The 17,596-nt window shown below is 41.1% G+C and overlaps 1 protein-coding gene across 2 annotated transcripts in view; it reads right to left on the reverse strand.

Moving 5' to 3' along the window:
- Positions 1 to 390: 390 nt before the first annotated feature.
- Positions 391 to 17,596, reverse strand: part of dip2ba (disco-interacting protein 2 homolog Ba) — a 47,057-nt gene continuing 29,851 nt past the window's right edge. Inside the window, exons 19-39 of one of the 2 annotated variants that reach the window (XM_030055115.1) lie at positions 17,208 to 17,347; positions 16,943 to 17,079; positions 16,245 to 16,325; positions 15,990 to 16,117; positions 15,135 to 15,249; positions 14,343 to 14,544; positions 14,020 to 14,132; positions 11,594 to 11,674; positions 11,275 to 11,398; positions 11,002 to 11,123; positions 10,186 to 10,297; positions 8,783 to 8,892; positions 7,747 to 7,877; positions 7,474 to 7,642; positions 6,786 to 6,956; positions 6,280 to 6,341; positions 6,088 to 6,145; positions 5,885 to 5,959; positions 4,346 to 4,520; positions 4,018 to 4,141; positions 391 to 3,828 (exon numbers count right to left, since the gene is read on the reverse strand). In XM_030055115.1, the coding sequence (XP_029910975.1) occupies positions 3,576 to 3,828; positions 4,018 to 4,141; positions 4,346 to 4,520; positions 5,885 to 5,959; positions 6,088 to 6,145; positions 6,280 to 6,341; positions 6,786 to 6,956; positions 7,474 to 7,642; positions 7,747 to 7,877; positions 8,783 to 8,892; positions 10,186 to 10,297; positions 11,002 to 11,123; positions 11,275 to 11,398; positions 11,594 to 11,674; positions 14,020 to 14,132; positions 14,343 to 14,544; positions 15,135 to 15,249; positions 15,990 to 16,117; positions 16,245 to 16,325; positions 16,943 to 17,079; positions 17,208 to 17,347 (2,683 nt within the window). In that variant the 3' untranslated portion in view covers positions 391 to 3,575. The remainder of the gene's footprint in view (positions 3,829 to 4,017; positions 4,142 to 4,345; positions 4,521 to 5,884; positions 5,960 to 6,087; positions 6,146 to 6,279; positions 6,342 to 6,785; positions 6,957 to 7,473; positions 7,643 to 7,746; positions 7,878 to 8,782; positions 8,893 to 10,185; positions 10,298 to 11,001; positions 11,124 to 11,274; positions 11,399 to 11,593; positions 11,675 to 14,019; positions 14,133 to 14,342; positions 14,545 to 15,134; positions 15,250 to 15,989; positions 16,118 to 16,244; positions 16,326 to 16,942; positions 17,080 to 17,207; positions 17,348 to 17,596) is intronic. The other variant, XM_030055116.1, reaches the window with a different exon arrangement.

A 17,596-nucleotide genomic window follows, 5' to 3' on the forward strand; every position in this document is an offset into this window, starting at 1 on the left:
TTTGGGGATTTTCAGCATTAGATAGTTAAGTGTTACGTAGTTCAACAAAATTTGAAAAAAGATGAGAAGGATGAAAGCTATCATACTTTTCATATTATCAGAGTATGTATGAGAACAAAGCATGTTTACCAGCTTTGCCCATATATATTTATACAGCCACAGAAACTAATACAGCAGGAAGATGTAGCCATAGAAATTGAATGGGTGTAGCCAAAACTGAGAGGAACAGGCCTGTGATGTCATCGTGGAGCTAAACCTCTTTAATTTTCAGGAGGAGGTAGATTGCCTGACACCTGGTGGACAGAAGTTGCCATTTATATTTTATGCAGCTGAATCCTGAAGCTTCCAGAGAAATTTGCAAGAAAGAGCACAAGAAAATGTGACAAAGCCTTTTTTATTTTACATGAGACACATCCAATGACAGTGTGACAGTGTTTTGTCAAGTAGGACATGAATGCATTTTCTGAGTTAGAAGTTATCGCACCATTGACTGTTTCAGAATGTCTTTGCTGCAGCTCGGCTATGCATAGTGTACAGACAGTTGTTGAGGTATACATTTTTGGGCCCTTGAGTTTTGTGTGAAAGATCCTAATTTCATTACCTCACCAGTACAATACATATTGTGCTTAGAATAAAGTTGGAGTTGAGAAATATATGCCATTCTACACAAAACCACAACTTGAGATTTTAAATAAATAGAGAGAAGGAAACGGTGGGTATGTCAATTTGTAACATCCATGTCAGTTTGCCCATGGACAGATTTTTGATCCCAGAATTGATGAAAATTTGATGATGCCTCACAAATTAAATACAGAAATGAGCATGAGTCAAAGTATGAAAGTATTAGCACTGAAAATGAATGACCAAATGACTTGTTTTTTGTTGGGTTTTTTTTTCACACAAAAAAGGGCGACCAGGAAGAAATCTTCTACACCTTCTGTGTGATGACGTTGGAGGACTGAAGTCTGTCAGTGTCACTTGTCGTCATATGAAACTCAAACTTTCCTGTATAGATAGCACCAGTGTCTATTGAAAAGGCTTGAAGGCCGGCATGAAATTATAAACCTTTATTAAAACTTGGAGTGAAAAGTAGCAACAAAGCAATTACCACAAAATAGCTCAAAAGCCTCACTTAGAGTTATTTATGAGTAATTCAACCTTGCCCAAAAAGACTGGCTTGCAAACATGTCAATGTCCGTCACTGAATGGAAATGTTGGTATAGCAATTTCTAGTATATCAAACTACTTATAAATCAAACCGATCGTTTGCAGAAGTTGTGCAGTTTCAAAGAAATATTGATAAAACCCCTATAAAATATATTAAGTTCCAATTTGGATGGAAAGAATTAAAATACAGTGGAGGCGACATTAAAAAAAATATGCAGATAACAAAGAAAGTTTGCATTCAGAATAAAAATGGTTCAATAGTTTGGGATCATTGTCTTGTGAAGGACAAACTTTGCTGAATAGCCGAATATCAATGTTAAACTGGATTAACACACTCACACTCCCAGGTGGACACACTCACACATGTAAAATGGTATTGGGAAAGTGCACATTGTTACTTCCTGCCAAAATAAGTTGAAATTGTTTTTTTTTTTTTCTTCCTTTTTGCAATGTGATGCCATTAAATTAATGATGCAGAAAAATGCTGTCAAGTATGAAAGATCTGTCAAGTTTTATCAACAAAGTTCAATGTACACATTAACACAAGTAGTACAGTATTTGACCTCTAAAATACAGTATACAGACGACATCCTTGTCCTTTATAACCTCCCTTTTCTTTTAAAGGAGGATTCTGCCATTTTTAACACATGGGCCTTTTACAACAGTTTGATTATTGTTAATTCCTAATTTGTAGATTTGTTTCAGTGTTACAGATAGAAACAATGGATTTAAATGGCATGATGAAATTAGGAAAAAAAAAAAAAACATGACCATAAACTGAAAAGGACAAGACACCCCATCAAAACTGTGATACGAGTGTGGTGCCAATAATAATAAGCCGGTGTCCGATTCCACATGTCAAAATGGTGGAATACTTCTTTAATTATGCTAATAGTACTGCCATAAATGAAGCCTTTAACCAAAAAATAAAAAATACTGAAGTTCCACAGGTTTAATAAGGCAAGGTTTTGTCCTTATTCTTGATACCTACTTTTTAGAAATTCACCAGTCCATGATCACAAATGTCATGCTTCATGATGGTGCAAAATAAAGGCACTAACTTGCCTTCTGATAATCCACATTTACCTAATCAACTGTGATGCTAATATTAAATGAAAGATGCTCTTTGCTTTGCCATGGGAAACTACACAAAGACACGTACTGCAAGTTAGTGGTGGGGGCATTTCTGTTCAAGCCAGGAAACAGTGACTCATACTGTGTAACCCTGACAGCCATGCCTGAATATTTAGCCCATCAATGTCCTCGTGACCTCTTGTCACAGTATTTCCTACTGAATGCAACAGCATAGTAAATAAACAGGCTCACATGTCGACACTGATTGCACTGCCAATTAACATGCATACCTAAACAACGGTAGGTATAGCTTTGACTCACCTTCAATAGATTTTTGTGTTTAAAATTTTGAAAATTCAATATTAGTACTATCACAGTAAGAACTATCTAATGAACCAACTCCTACTCACACAGTATATCAAGGACTTGTGTTTCTGTCCATCAAAGTAACATTACTTGTCTTTTATGCAGGCTGTATGCTCATGAAGCTAATCTTTATTTTCCCACAGCAACAAATAATTCAGGTGTACTGCAGAACGTTTTCAAACTGTGAACGCCAACGGCATACCTATTGACAAATATGCGATAGGTGGTGAAAGCCACGGTGCACCTGATAGAAAGGTAACATGTCAGCGCTGCCCACATGGGCTGCACGTGCTGGTGGCACTTTAATACTGATGGGGATTTGCTTTGTGTGAAGCAGCAATCGTGGGGGGTGTCCCCGTGGAGGTGGGCTGGACAGGAAAATAACTTGGAGGTGCGAGGAGGTAAAGTGCATGGGGAAATATCCAGCGCCTCTCCCATTCCAGGGTGCCACCCCTGCTTTCAAGAATGGCTGGTAAAAAAAAAAAAAAAAACACAAGCAGAGGGGGCTGCATGGTACAGGCTCGGCTGAAAACCAAGGAATGAAAGGAGGTGAGAAATAAAAGTTTTCTCTGTGGTAAAATTATGCAATGTCTGGTAAAAAAAAATATCATGGTTTGGAGCTGTGATGAGGAGGTGGGATGCCGAGAGTGGATGAAGACTACTTTCCTCCAGTTGAGAGAAGTGCATGCCCGCACAATCAAGAGGAGAAAAATCATTTTCCCCCAGTGGCAACCTCAGTGAACCTGGATTACAGTGATCCAGCAGAGTGAAGCAGTGAATGAACTGCTGTTTCCAAGAGGGGAGCACTTGCTCACTACAGTACTTTTACTGCACCCCCATCCCCACATCTGTGGTGTTTGTGTGTGTGTGACTGAGGTTTAACACTGGGGTCGCCCCAGTCCTTCTCCCGCTCATCTGTTCTCAGAGCCTGGCTCAGTTTTCTGTTTTCATCAGTTGGCGGAGGGTCTTCACATGTTGTAGGCCACATAGATGGGATCCAGTTGGTCTGCCAGGAAGGAGTCTCGCAGGTGCATTCTCTGCTTCTCTCCTCTGGAGTTGATGGGGATGACCCCGGGGTCCACGATGACCACCACCCCCACGATGAGGTGGTGCTCCTCCAGGACCACATTGGTGACAAGGGGCACCAGGTCCAAGGCCTCCTGCTCCGAGCCACTCAGTTCAGCCACCACAACCAACAGGTTGGTCCATGTAAACACAGCACTGTGGAGCGAGAGAGGTTTTTAGAATAAACACATAGAATATAGAGTGTGCTACTGTTCTATAACACAAATAAATGCTTGAACCACGGGTCATGGTGTATTACAGTGAGTATAGCTTGTGTAAAGAAAATTATATCTGATGCCTATGACCGATGCCATTTAATTGCATAAACAAAGTCAGGAGCCTCACCTCTCTGCAATGCTGCGGTGAGCTCGGGACACAGAGGTCTCAATGTCAATCGGGTGATAGCGCAGCCCTCTCAGCTCCAACGTCTCATCAAGGGAGCCCACCACAAACAAGGCATCATGACGATCTGGAACAGAGAAGCATTGATTATTCAGTTATGTACACTCAGAAAGGCAAATACCCCAAAAAACAGTCACCTCTGCAAGTGACACTGTTATGCTAATCTGAAATGCAGATAATCAAAGAAGTAATCCAGCACAGTTTAGGTAGATAACCCTCACATTCAAGACAGATGTATTTTACGGGCTAGCTGTTGGTGCAGTGGCCTCACCTCCGCTTGCATCCAGCAGCTCGGTCCTCTTGACGAAACCCAGGTATCCGGTCCTGGCCCAGAGAGTATGGGGCTCCCCAAAGCTGAGTCTGGTGTTGAAGTGGTCTGCCTGCAGGCTCTCCTCTCCATAGATGGTGTAGTAGCCACTGGCACTGTGGGGGCTGTTCACCCAAATCTGAACACAGACAAGCGTATCAAGTATGAGGAAACTGTCAGTCTTTGTCCATCCGAGCAACTCAGTTTTCCTTTAAGAGAGATTACAGCAAATCTGAGATAAAAGAACATCAGTATTCAAATGAATTAATTTGTGTCCACCTCTGCTATAGTCATATGGCTGTGTGTCACATGTTCAACATGGTTTGATCAGTGGTATGTTGTTCCTAGTTTTCTCTGTACCAGAGAGTCCACTCTCTACAAGCAAATGGACTCCCTGTCTGAAAGAGTACATGGCCAATCTGCCAGAATCCAGAAATTTCAACAGGCAGTTTGCCCAAAATCGTTGTGACTCACACATAAATCTGTCCCAAAATGAGCACAAGAAAAAAAAAACTTTAGTATGACTAACAACCACCAGGTTTGAAAGACCATGCTGGAGCTCTGGAGCTCATCAAACATAACATTTAGCTCCCAGAGACACAAATGTGGGCACACCCATCTTCTCCATTTCTCCACTGAAACAAAGACTCCAAACATACTGAAAAGCAAATTTGGAGCCTATCAGAATAAATATGCTATTAAAATACACCTCAGCAGTGTAATCCAAACCGCAGTGGATATCAAAGTCTGAATACCCTTAAAAATTTAGCCTTTACTGCCAAGAGGACTGAAGTGAAAACCCATTAAATCATATTTTCCCATTTTCACTGGGATTTAGTAACCAGCAAACCAGCAAAATAAAAAACAAAACATTTTTGATAATGTATAAAAATCAAAAGTGTTTACAGCCTTCAGGAAAAAACTGAAATTTTGGGACACTGCCTATTGGTGAGTTCATCTGTTAAACAAAAAAAAACAGAAAACAAAGTTATTCTCATGTCCCTGGTACATCATTCACTCTGGTGCTCCATGCCAACATTATAGCATACACTATCCTGAGTGACAGTGGACAAATAGCATTACGTGAGAAGTAAGAAGCTGAGAACATACCCAGTACATCTCTGTAATCACAGTGGTGTGGATTTTGGTATGTAGTTCATCTGAAGTTTTCTGTATCAAGTTTTTATTTTGGTCCTCAAAACAATAAAAACTACAAAGTTTTTAAACACATGACAAATACAAAAAATGAATTTGTCGTGTCCTTCATGTGCATACATTTGTATTATTATATTGTATTTTTTGCTCATGCATTTCTATGCATTGCGGGGTTGTGGATTTCCAGATCTGGATCTGATGATGTTACTTGCAGTAAGTTTACAGCTGATTAAACTGCAGCTTTGCTTAGTTTCATAATTATGTAACATGTCTGAGCATCACTGAAGAAAGTGAAAAGAATGAAACATCCACATATCAGTGTCCCGTGGCCCCTTGATGACCACTCACCTCCCCAAGATGAGAATCTCCCAGAGGGCCTCTGGTCTCAGGGTTCACTATGATCACCCGCACTCCAGGTAAGATCTAAGAGCAGAACATAAGAGGGGGGAAGGGTTTAGCTTGAGGCTACTCTAGCTCTACTGTTTCTCTAGGTCTACGGCCAACAGGAACAAGTACTCAAACAAGGTTTCTGGTCAATAATCAATACTTACAGTGCCTGACTCCATGAGTGGAAGACTCTGTGGCGCCCCTCGTTCCACCAGCCTCACCCTGAAGGAGACAGACAGAGGACGTCCTGTCAGTCATCGCAATCACTGTGAAGAATCTATCATCTCAGTTCTCGTTGGCTCAGTCGTGTTCACTGATGCTGCATTTACACCGACTAAAAGTATCATCAGTCTTACCTGTCATGGCGCAGAGATTTCATGTCAACATAGACAGTGGACGGGTCCGGTCCAGCCGTGCCCTGGTGGAGGAAACATACAGAGGAACGTTGGGGTGTTATAGTATTTTCAATTTTAATCAAACAGCCAAAGACACAGTGAGAACAGCAGAAATAAATATGGCCTACCTCTATGACTAGGACATTAATATATTCAACTCTCTAATTTACATGTATCATCAGCAATACATACAGTACAATACATTTACACAGAAGTCTTTTTGACATTAAATTCAACCAGCATCTGTCAAAAACCCAGTATTAAAAATAAATACTTATAAACCAAAGAAATATAACCTGAACTTCAAAAGAACAAAATAAAAACATCAAAAAAGAACGCAGACAGTGTCTAAAGGTTTAATAACCCACTACAACAGTTGCATTACGAAAGGTAAATATGCGTCATGAAATCATATGGCAATTCAGTGTGTGTCCATATGGAGTGGAATGAATGAGCAGCAGGTCAACCTGCAGGCAGATGGCCAGGTTGACTCTGGAACCGAAGGCGGTGCTGACGGCCCGGGGTGACAGACCCAGATCCTTGAACAGCTTGGAGAAGGACTGGGTGAGGGAGAGACGAGGCCGCTCCTCTGCTATCACCACGCAGCTCCGCACGCATGACAGATTCAGACCCCGTGCCTGGAGACATGCATGGAAAACGTTATTCATACTGCAACAGTAATCATATACTGAGCTTTATACACACGTGTACAGAGGTTTTGATGCAAACTTTTATCAAAGGCACCAGCAAATAGCTACATTTTTAACCTGAGTGTCCCCACATGGATCGACTGAGCATAGCAATAGCACCTTAAAGACCACACTTCTTATTTTCAAATGCTTCAAATTCACCCTTTTCCCATTTTAATGTTATTACCAAGAAAAAAAACAGCATTTGACATAACTGGCTATTGCTCATCGGTCTATGAATGAATAATTACAAAACCAAAAAAAAAAAATAAAATAAATACTGCCAATAGATAGGGAAATGACAGGTTCTTATTTGCCACATGAAGAATAGTATTAGTCTGTTAAAAATGATCATTTACAACATATATTTTGTTGTACTTATAATTTCACAGTACTTACAGAATTGATGACAGTAATTTCCTTAGGTGTCAGACTGTGTCAGACTGTGTATGCGTGTGATTCTCACCTTCAGTATCTCTGTCTGGGTGCCGAGGCCCTTGGTGCACAGCTCCATGACCGAGTAGGAGCAGAAAGTGTCTCTGATCTTGTACTGACTGAGCGTGCTCAGCCACAGAGGCAGCGAACTCTCCAGCTCCAGAGGAGGGATAAGGATGGACTGGTGACCTGAGTAAACACTGGCCCAAAAACACACTCGCTACAGCAACAACTCAACATTTGTATGGAAAGCATGTGCTATGAAATGTAATGTTCAGTGTGTGTGCGCATGTGTGTGTGTTACCTGGAGAGGCACCACAGGACAAAGCCCAGGCCACAGTACGGGTCCAGGCAGATGGCTATTTGGCGAGAGGAGTAGAGCTCACACTGCAGCTTAATGGAGCGGCACAGAGTACTGACTGCCGCATGGGACATCTGACAAGACACACACAAACAACATAAGCCATTACATAGCGACTTGTGTTGTCAACAAATCAGCTCAGAGTGCGATACTGAACAAGAGCCTTCTTCTTGCAGACATGGCATCTACTAAAATAGTCCTTCATTATGCATCTACAGCATTTGGCAAAGTAAAGTCATTCATATACCCGACTAAAGAGATTCAAACTAAACAAAGTACAACAGCACCTTCTTCAAGTCCTATCATATGATTTGAGGGGCTGGGACAATATGTTTATTCCTGCTTCAACACTATCATGATACTTAGGTGCCGATTCGCTATCTGTTGCAATTCTTACATATTGCAATTCGATGTTTGAGATTTATTGCATTTTTTTAAATTGTCCTCTAGTTTTTGGATGTAAAATTCCATAAACCTGTGATTATCCTAAAAGTCACAATAGGTCTATACACTTATATCACGTTTCAAAAAATGGTCTCACTACAATGATACGGCTAATATGGGGGCTAACATCATAACACAAACAAAATTGGATGACTCTCACTTTTCAAGTCACACCCAACTTATATGATTTAGGTCCCATTATGCAGAAAGACACCATTTTAGAATAGGCCAGAATAACACATTTGTACTGCATGCAAACAACATGGTTTGTGCCCCAAACTGGCATTAGCATAAGGTGGGCAATCTGCAAAGGGGAGATCTGCGGGTACCCACAGAAATAATTTTCATTGAGATATCCTGAGGTCAGAGGACAAAAGACCCTTTTTAAAATAGCCATGCAAGTTCTCCCTGGCCAAAATTTAGCCTAAATTTAGAGCAGTATTTAGACCCCTTGCAGACAGGCTGGTATGACAAGTATCGCGATACTTAAGTAAAATCAAATTTTCCCACCCTATTGATTTGTGAGAGTTTCTACCTTGACTCCGGTCAGCATGCCTGTGGTGGACACGCTGAAGTCCAGGTAGGCCAGCATCTCAGCTGTGGGGGGCTTATAGATCTGCGGAGGCCGCTTCCTGGGGAGATCATCTGGGAGGAGAGGGAGGAGGAATAGTCACAACCGAGGCAGTAAACTATTTTATCCACTGCCTATTAGTTGACAAAAAAAAAAAAAAAAAAAAAAAAAAAAAAAACACACCTGCTTTTACCATTTAACCAGCCAATCTGATTTTCAGAAAGAAATGAACATCACGGCATTTGTTGTTAAGAACAGACTAACCTATCTGCCACACAAAATGTTCTCTTTATTGACTTTGGTTGGTGGCTGACTTTCCTTCCTTGGTTTCAAGTCAAACAAAGTTCTACCTTTCAGTGTAAATAAGTAGGACATATCCTGTCCTTTCGTCTGATGAATGAGACAGAGGTGGCATCATAGTTTATGTGCGGGTGACAGGACAAACACAACAGGGATCGGCAGTGGACTGAATCTGTCACCAGTGGAACTTCCCTTGCCAATTTTTTTCTGAGTTGAATTACCTTCATGTTTGATTTGACATCACGGTAATTCAGCTTGGGAAAGGTGTTCAAATGGGACAGCACACGCAGGGACAAAAAACACAATATTCAAGATAATTTCTCATTTAATATGGTAAGAAGGAAGCCTAAATACTCGGGACTTTTCCTGAAGCCTTCTGGTTTCGTTCTTGCATGTGCTTCTCCATTTGATTGTCTTGTGCTACTGCCTCCTAATAAGAATGCATCACAACCTGATAATTGTTAAGGTTTGTTTTTTCTTGAATACAAGGACTTATACTATTGATTTAAACTGTAAAAATGAACCTTCATCGCAAATTTCAAGGCTACATTCCAGTTCTACCTATCTCAAGTTGCATTCTTGTTATGGGCAGGTTTTTAAAGTTTCTTTTCTAGACCTTATTAATGGGGAAATAGTTGTACATATTAAGGTATTCAGAAAGAGTCTAATCTGCATAAAATTCATCACCTTCTGCGCTCACACACAATGAAACTCTGAATTGACTGTGTTTTTCCCAATAAGTTAATGAACGGTAAATGAAAACAGTACCATATCTCCGAGGGGTTTATGGAGAGATAAAGAGAAAGCAGGACATCTTGTGGCCAGAGGGAGAATGCAACTTTATGTCCCAGCTTTTTGCTTTTGTTATGTGTGTGTGTCCTATATGCATTTGTTTCTTTTTTTATTGCAATGATGTGTTAAGAAGCCAAACAGGCACTCAAAGCCCTGCTTATAGTGACTGGGTAACAGCTGTTTCACATCATACCCAACCTTCTTCAATCACTGTAAACTCCGGCCTCTCCTGGATTATTTACTTCATCTGAACAGAGCTCAGGAGAGTCCTGTACCTGTATCTATGATGGTGGGCCATGTCTTGACATTGACGCTGGCAGCAGCCTCTCTGGACCTGAGGATCCTCATGAGGGGCTGAGTGGTCAGGATGCAAGCTGCTTTACTCACCTGTGACACAAAAAACGCACAAATACAGACAGGTTCAGTGATGAAGGAAGTACACAAATCCTTTACTCAAGAAAAAGTTTGCTACAAACATACTGTGGTAAAATTCCTCTATTCAAGTGCTACTCAAACAGTGGCACTGTTGACTTATAATTTATTGATGCCAGCAGGGAATTCTGTTTTATCTATTCTTCTATTTTTTGTTACCGTCTAGGGAAATCAGAGTGAAATAAACTAAATAAATAGACTAAAATACAACATTATTTAAGATTATACAGAACCAGGTACACTTTAGTATTTGCTAATAAATGATCAAAATTAGTTTGTGCCTCTTATTCCTTGTGAATAACAGACATTACTATTATGGTGCTTAATAGCAATCTGTCTTTGATTTTTTTAAAGTTATGTTAAATAGATTGGTGGTTAAATTTATTTTATGTTTTGCATATCTGATACATGTGGTTCAGTGAAAACTGCTATATTTGCTTTGATATGCAATGAGATAAAAGTAGTGATTTAAGTAGTCTTCAAAAATAGTAATACCCAAATAAAGTACAAGTACCTCAAAACCTAAAGTACAGTACTTCAGTCCATGTGTCTAATCATTCTCCACCTCTGGAGGAGATTAGTAATTAAAACAGACGTACTACTTGTTAAGATTGTTTCTCATTTCTGCCAACAGTAATATCCTGGTGGACTGTACTCACATCAATGATCATGCGCACGGTAGGAAGGGTGGCAGCCAGGTTCTGTGGGTGGGGCGGCCTCACTGTCACAGGGATGACTCCCGCATAGAGACAACCATAGAAGGCAGCAATCAGGTCGATACCTGGAGAAGCACAAAAAAGACAGGAAATGGCTCATAAAATGTGAAAAATGCAAATTGTGATTTGTTTTACTGAAGGATAGCTCATTAATCTATCAGCTACAGTTGGGAGATGTGTGTCTATTATGTGTGTGTCTGGATGGAGACAGCTCACCTGGGGGATAAAGCAGCACCACGTTGTCTCCTGTGTTGAGGCCACCCCTCTCCATCAGGGCAGCAGTGATCTTCTCAGCTCGCTTGTGCAGCTGGACACATGTGGCTGTGCACACTGCTACCCCCTGGAGCGAAAACAGAGAGAAGGTACAGCTGAAACACGACCCCACAAAATGGATCATGAGGGATCATGGGGGAAATTTAGGTGTCCAAATTAGAGATGACGGGGAATATGACGTGAACACTGATGAAACCAATTTTATATGTATCAGAATATGTGTGATGCATCGTTTATGTGTGTGTGTGTGTGTGTGTTCTACCTTGGCATTGAGCAGCACATAAAGAACATGGTCTGGGTCAGTTTGGGCTCTCCACTGCAGAGCTTCAGACAAAAACTGGTGCTGAGAAACAACAGAGAGAGGGACTGTGTCAGCACAAAAACTTGGAGTTCACATATCCAACAACAAAGTGTTTAGTCCACTCACTGGTGAAATTAGCTCAGCTTGAACTGAACTGGCATGCGACAGAAAAGAGAAGGCTTTTTAAAATAATAACGTACTGACATTAAAATGACACTTTTGACCTCTGGCTACTTTGGAGCCAATAACGAAACAGAGAAAGGGGACAACAGAGGTTGTGTATCAGGTGTTTTTCTGGTAAACACAAAGGTACACACAAGCACACAACAGGAGCGTGGGAGTGTCCAGACAACATTTTTTTTTTTGCAAGTGCAAGGGCATGCTGGGGGCATTTGAACCTGGCTGGAAGCAAATTGGATCCACGGTAAGAAACTAACAAGCTTGGGGAATTTCAAACTAGGGCTCATAACGGTTTTGCCAAGCCTTGAAAAAGAAGTTTCCAGTGTGTACCATTTCTGTTAATCCTAGGTGCTACAAATACACCGGGAAAAATTATCTTAAAACTTTCAGGCTGTGAGGTAAACCAAAACTTCATACTCTATTTTAGTAAAGAGAACTTCAAAAAATCAGGGGAAATCCACAAGATATAATCAAGCAAATAAGATCATATGTATTATAGTCATAGTTCCACTTAACCAGACCAATATTATCTTTATTTTGGTCACAATAATGAGACAAAATAGCAATCAACAGGGAAGGCAGCCAGCGCCTTGTAAACCACCAACAAGCTCAGGAACTAGCCAGTGTACAGGACAGGACTTAGGAATCCAAGGAAAAGTACGAGGCCTTTAAAGGCAGTGAACAATATACAGTATGCACATTAAACAAATAAAATAAACCAAAACACTAAACACTGACATTCTCTGAACATAAACACATGGTATTCAGCAGTGCCATATGGCTGGCCAGCTTAATATCAGTGTCTGAAATCATCCTTGGTGCTATCCACTCTCTCAGTCAGGGTGGCTGTGCTCTGCAGAAAGTGGGCACATCATGCAGACTGGCTGCCCTGGCCACTGACCAAGCCATGCTGGACATGGGAGCATCACAGCACACACAGCTACTCAACACAGCAAGCAGAGGTGCACACTGAAGAATTAATTGAAATGCCACATTTCCACATTTCATATTTCTATTTTTTGGACTTATTTACATATGACATTAAAGTAATATTTAACAGCAGATAATTAGATGGTCCTCTGCAGTTTTAAGTTTTAAATGTTCTTAGGATAAAATACTGATAAGTCTAAACTTGCATTCTATGGCTTGCGATGCATGTGGAAGATTTTTTCATTCATTTAAATAAATGCTATTATGAATGTAAATTATTGCTGAGCATCTGGTTCGGTCAAGCTGGTGAGCTGCTGGCAGATTCCCTTTTTTAAAAGATGATTGCAGATTGGGCCTGGTAGACTTCCCTTTGTTTAGGCACATTGGTAGAAGTATATTTAGTGTGTGGACCCCTGCTGACCAAGGAGCCAGCCAGGACAGTGATCTCTGTGATTTAGGTCAAGCTGCTGCTGGTGGCCATCAGGCTTTCACGGCTACAAAAGCACATCTGACTGACAGAAGCAGCAGAAGCAACGACGATTCGGTCCAGACCAGAATCTTACCATCATGGTGGGCCACATACAGAGCTAAAGCCCAACCAAAACAAGATAAATGCAGAACAACAGAATCACAGTTTTAGGATAACAAATCAGATTCCATTTCCCCTGAAAGCTACGATCTAATCTCTACTGGGTAAACAAATCTAGCCCTGTATACACACCAGTTTAATTGGAACAGATCTATCTTTACACAAAGCTTTTAATGTACAATGATTGATGCATTAATATAACACAAAGCCCTAAATACACACTATGCAGTTTCAAATGGGAGGGCCCACCACTTTGTTTACTCATGTAAAGGATGAGGATGAGGAGGGATCAAACCCCTCAGGTTCATGCCAAGACTAGTAATCCATAGAAGGAATGAAAAACGTTTAACTGCCTGTCTTGAAGTTGAAGTTCGGATGTCAAATGTTCACAAAAACATAAAAATGGGGCGAAATGCTCTTATATCTTAAGTTATCATGGGTTTAAAGTGCTGTCCTGAACACCTGAGGCATTTCTAGGTTCTATTCTTTTGAGAACTGAGTGGCATTGGGAGAGGCGGGGTGTACTCCCCTTTCAAACTGCATAATCTGCCTTTAAGAAGTAATGTTCTCACAAAATCCAGGTGTTAATAGAGAGATGGCATACGGTATCTATTATGAAATGACAAATAGTGTAATTTTCTATGGTGACTGTGATAAAAAGCATGGTTTGGGGTCTGTGTGGCGGTACCTTTCTGATCAGATCCTGGTCCTCAACAACACCCAGCTCTCTGCCTGCAGCCTGAGCAATCCTTTTCCCTGCCACCAAATTGCCGACCATGATGGAAGCTGGACCGACACCCACTGCACAGAACAAAGATAATTAGTCATCAATACAGTGGGAGATTTTAAGGAGTATGTAAATCTAGTTGGAGTTACATCACAGCTACCATAACAGTGAAACAACCCCAAAGATAAATAACCAGCCTGTGTGGATGCATGCTGGCCAAACTTGATCAATTGATAAGTCGAATCATGCCTCAAACATTTCACTCTGCAATATCAGTGGCTTACCTGGCTGTTTCTGGCGGGGTTTGGGCAGGTTGGTGACACAGGTGTGAGGGCACATGAGGATATTGCAGGGATGCAGGTTGCCCTCCAGAAAGTTCTGCTTGGTCTCACAGATGTGGATCCCTCCGAGCGGCGTCTTTGGGAGGGTGTTGGCTGGGACGAGCGCAAGGCAGTACAGGCCAACCTGATGAATACTGTCAATGGCCTGTATAGAAAACACACATTGGTAATTTCAATATGGACTCAAGATACCAGTGTGGTTTGATAAACTCCAGACCACTTTTCAGGTGGTCTGGAGTTGCATAAAACTGGCACATATAGACTGCTGGTGTACAAAACTGAGATCATTGTTATATATATGGCTACCTCTTTGTGCCGTTACACACTCCGCATTTATGTGCTACCTGAGCAAATTAAATGTATTAAATGTACTCAAGTGGTCTTCTGGCTCTTATTTTTTATTTATATTTTTGGCCTTTTGGGTGTCTGTTTTCTAACCCTAAACCTGTCATTTATGGAGGTAAAAGCTCGGTAGAGGCAAGATATACGGGATATAATGGACGAACAGAGGATATACCATATGTTTGGATGCAAAAGTGTGTGCAAACATGTTGATAATTATTATTAATTATTAATTATTAATCATGTTGATAACGAAAATCATGAGGAAGAGGAAGGGCAACTACTTGTGTGTGACGCAATTAGGATCATAATAATTGAATGTTGGAAATGACAGCAAAACAGTGTTGATAGAATATTCTATGTTGAATTTGGGCATGGTGCTGGTGGGTGTACCTGCAGTACTCGGCTCATCCACTGGAAGCTGTCCTCCTCGCTGGCATCAGGCCGCTGCTCTGCCACAATCACTATCCTCTCATCATAGAACACAGTCACCGAGAACACAGCAATCCTGCAGGATGGACAGAGGTGTGAGCACAGTACACACACACACACACACACACACACACACACACACAGTGAATCCTACCAGCTCCAGGATGGCAATTGAAATCAGTTTTTTTTTTTTTTCTCCATGCTGCATCAATTAAATATCATAGAATTAAAGCCATAGTGACAATGGATTTTCTGGGCCAATACAACATTGATATGTGTTAAGTAAAAAACTTCAGATAATGATGACATTCCTTACACATTTATAGCAAGAAATGATCATATTTGTTAATCAAATATTGCGTATTATTATACTGAGGTTTGATACTTTACAGTTGAACAACACTTTTCAACTTGTTAGCATAATTTGCACCACCATCTGCTCAGCTGTGATATACTACCGTGTCAACTCACTTGCATTATGCTTTTTTAAAATTATTTAAATGCTTCTGATTGCAAAAAGTCCTGGCTCAAAAATTATCTGTACTTTTTATGTGTACACACAGATGCACAAAGGCAAAGAGGAAATTCCAGCAATACTTGTGTACCGTGAGAAAATATTTCTTAGTACAATCAACTCATTTCAGTATGTGGCCTTTGTCAGGCTTGTTAATTTCAAGACTGAAAGTGTCTCTGGAATTTCCTCTCCCCCAGTGTAACCTGTCTATTCTCTGTGCCCTGATAATGGGTGAAGTTGTGCCAGAATATTTTTTCAATCACACACACAGGCCAGTACATAGGGAGCAGTGAAAGGCTCACCTCCCCCTGTAAACTGTTTTGACCGGCTCCACTGCCAGTGCAGTGGCCACCAGATCATCAGCGTTGTGCCGCCGGCTGCTGACCATCAACAGTCCCTCGATCTTCCCCACAACGAACACCAGACTGCCCTGTGGAGCAGTCAGAGGTTTTACTCAGAAAGAACACAACAGCACTTCCGTTGTAGTTCAGTCAAATTAGGGTTATATTAAGATAGAGCAGGAAATTATTTTTATGCACAAACTATGTATGCCTTACTGGTCCTACAAAACCCAGGAGGCCAGTGCGAGTGAAGGGGATTTCACCAATGGGGGCTCCAGCCTGATTGACAGGGATCACCTGCAGATTAAGAGAGAGATTAGACCTTGAATTCAACTATGTAAACTTATACAAGATTTACATTCATACCAGATTTCACATCTCTACCATACATAAATTATGACTTTAGTGCATTAGGTTTAGTTAAAATGTGAAAGAACAAACGGAATGCAAACTATGCAAATAGCCAAAGAAACCCTAAGGGGCTTATGAGAAGAGTTTGGAATTCCCCTGAAGCTTTAAATACTTTTACTAAGAAGTGTGCACAGCCTTTCTGAAACTTCCACTTTCTTAGTGAAAGAACTTTGTTGTTACATACCACAACAACTACAGTGAGTAGTTAAGCTTCAGAAGGCTCTGACGCTTCTATTCAGTAAATCAAAGGAAAAATGCTACTTGATGCAGTTACATCATGATTTCTTTGGCTCCATCTAGTGGGTCTCAGTGGTCAATACTTGACCATTTGCATTTGAAGGTATTCAAATGTTGACATTCCTGATCCCTACAAACCTTTTGCATAACAATTACATAACATGTTTTAATACCCTGCTCTGTAATTCGGAGGAAATGTGGAAAGGTTAAGATTAGTGCTTGTGTTGCTTAATATTGTGAGATTAGATTCAGAGAGGAATTCAGACCTCAAATGTGTTCTTGGTCACACCAGGCAGGCCATAGTACATGGTGCCACCAGCGCGAGAGTTGAGGACTATCTCGCCTATCTCATCTGTCTTACACAGCTGGGGAGGCCCATCTGGTTTCACAATGCACATCAGAGCTGAAACACACACAGACACACGTCACATTAGTGCCAAATGCATATCAAGTACTTGACTTCTGGTGTACACTTGGCAGCAAAATCTACAGTGGCTGCACTGCCAGTTACAGCCGTTTACGATGGCTGACCTCCAGGCATGACGTGGCCCACATCCTGTACAGTGAGGGCAGAATTTTTGTCCTCTGTGTTGACCCTGATCACCCCGTGGCTCAGGCCGCCCATGGACAGGATGGCCCTTGCTGGCAGAGGAGCTCCACGTGCACCAGGCCTGGAGGAAGAACAAAAAAGAGAAGTGATAGTGTGAGAATGATGAAACAGGCCAAACAGGAAGGAAGTAAAAAACGAAGATGAGGGTGAGGACTATTGGTGGACAAAACTGCTCTCATTGCATGCAACACTTCAGTGGTTTTGTAAAATAATGTGTTCTACAGTACAAAAATGGAAAAGGAGGCAATTATGCCAATGTGATGTTTCTCCACTTGTCTCCAACACAGTTGCACATTTTCAGAAAACAAGT

The sequence above is a fragment of the Myripristis murdjan genome, chromosome 7 (assembly GCF_902150065.1).
Source record: "Myripristis murdjan chromosome 7, fMyrMur1.1, whole genome shotgun sequence".
NCBI lineage: Eukaryota > Metazoa > Chordata > Actinopteri > Holocentriformes > Holocentridae > Myripristis > Myripristis murdjan.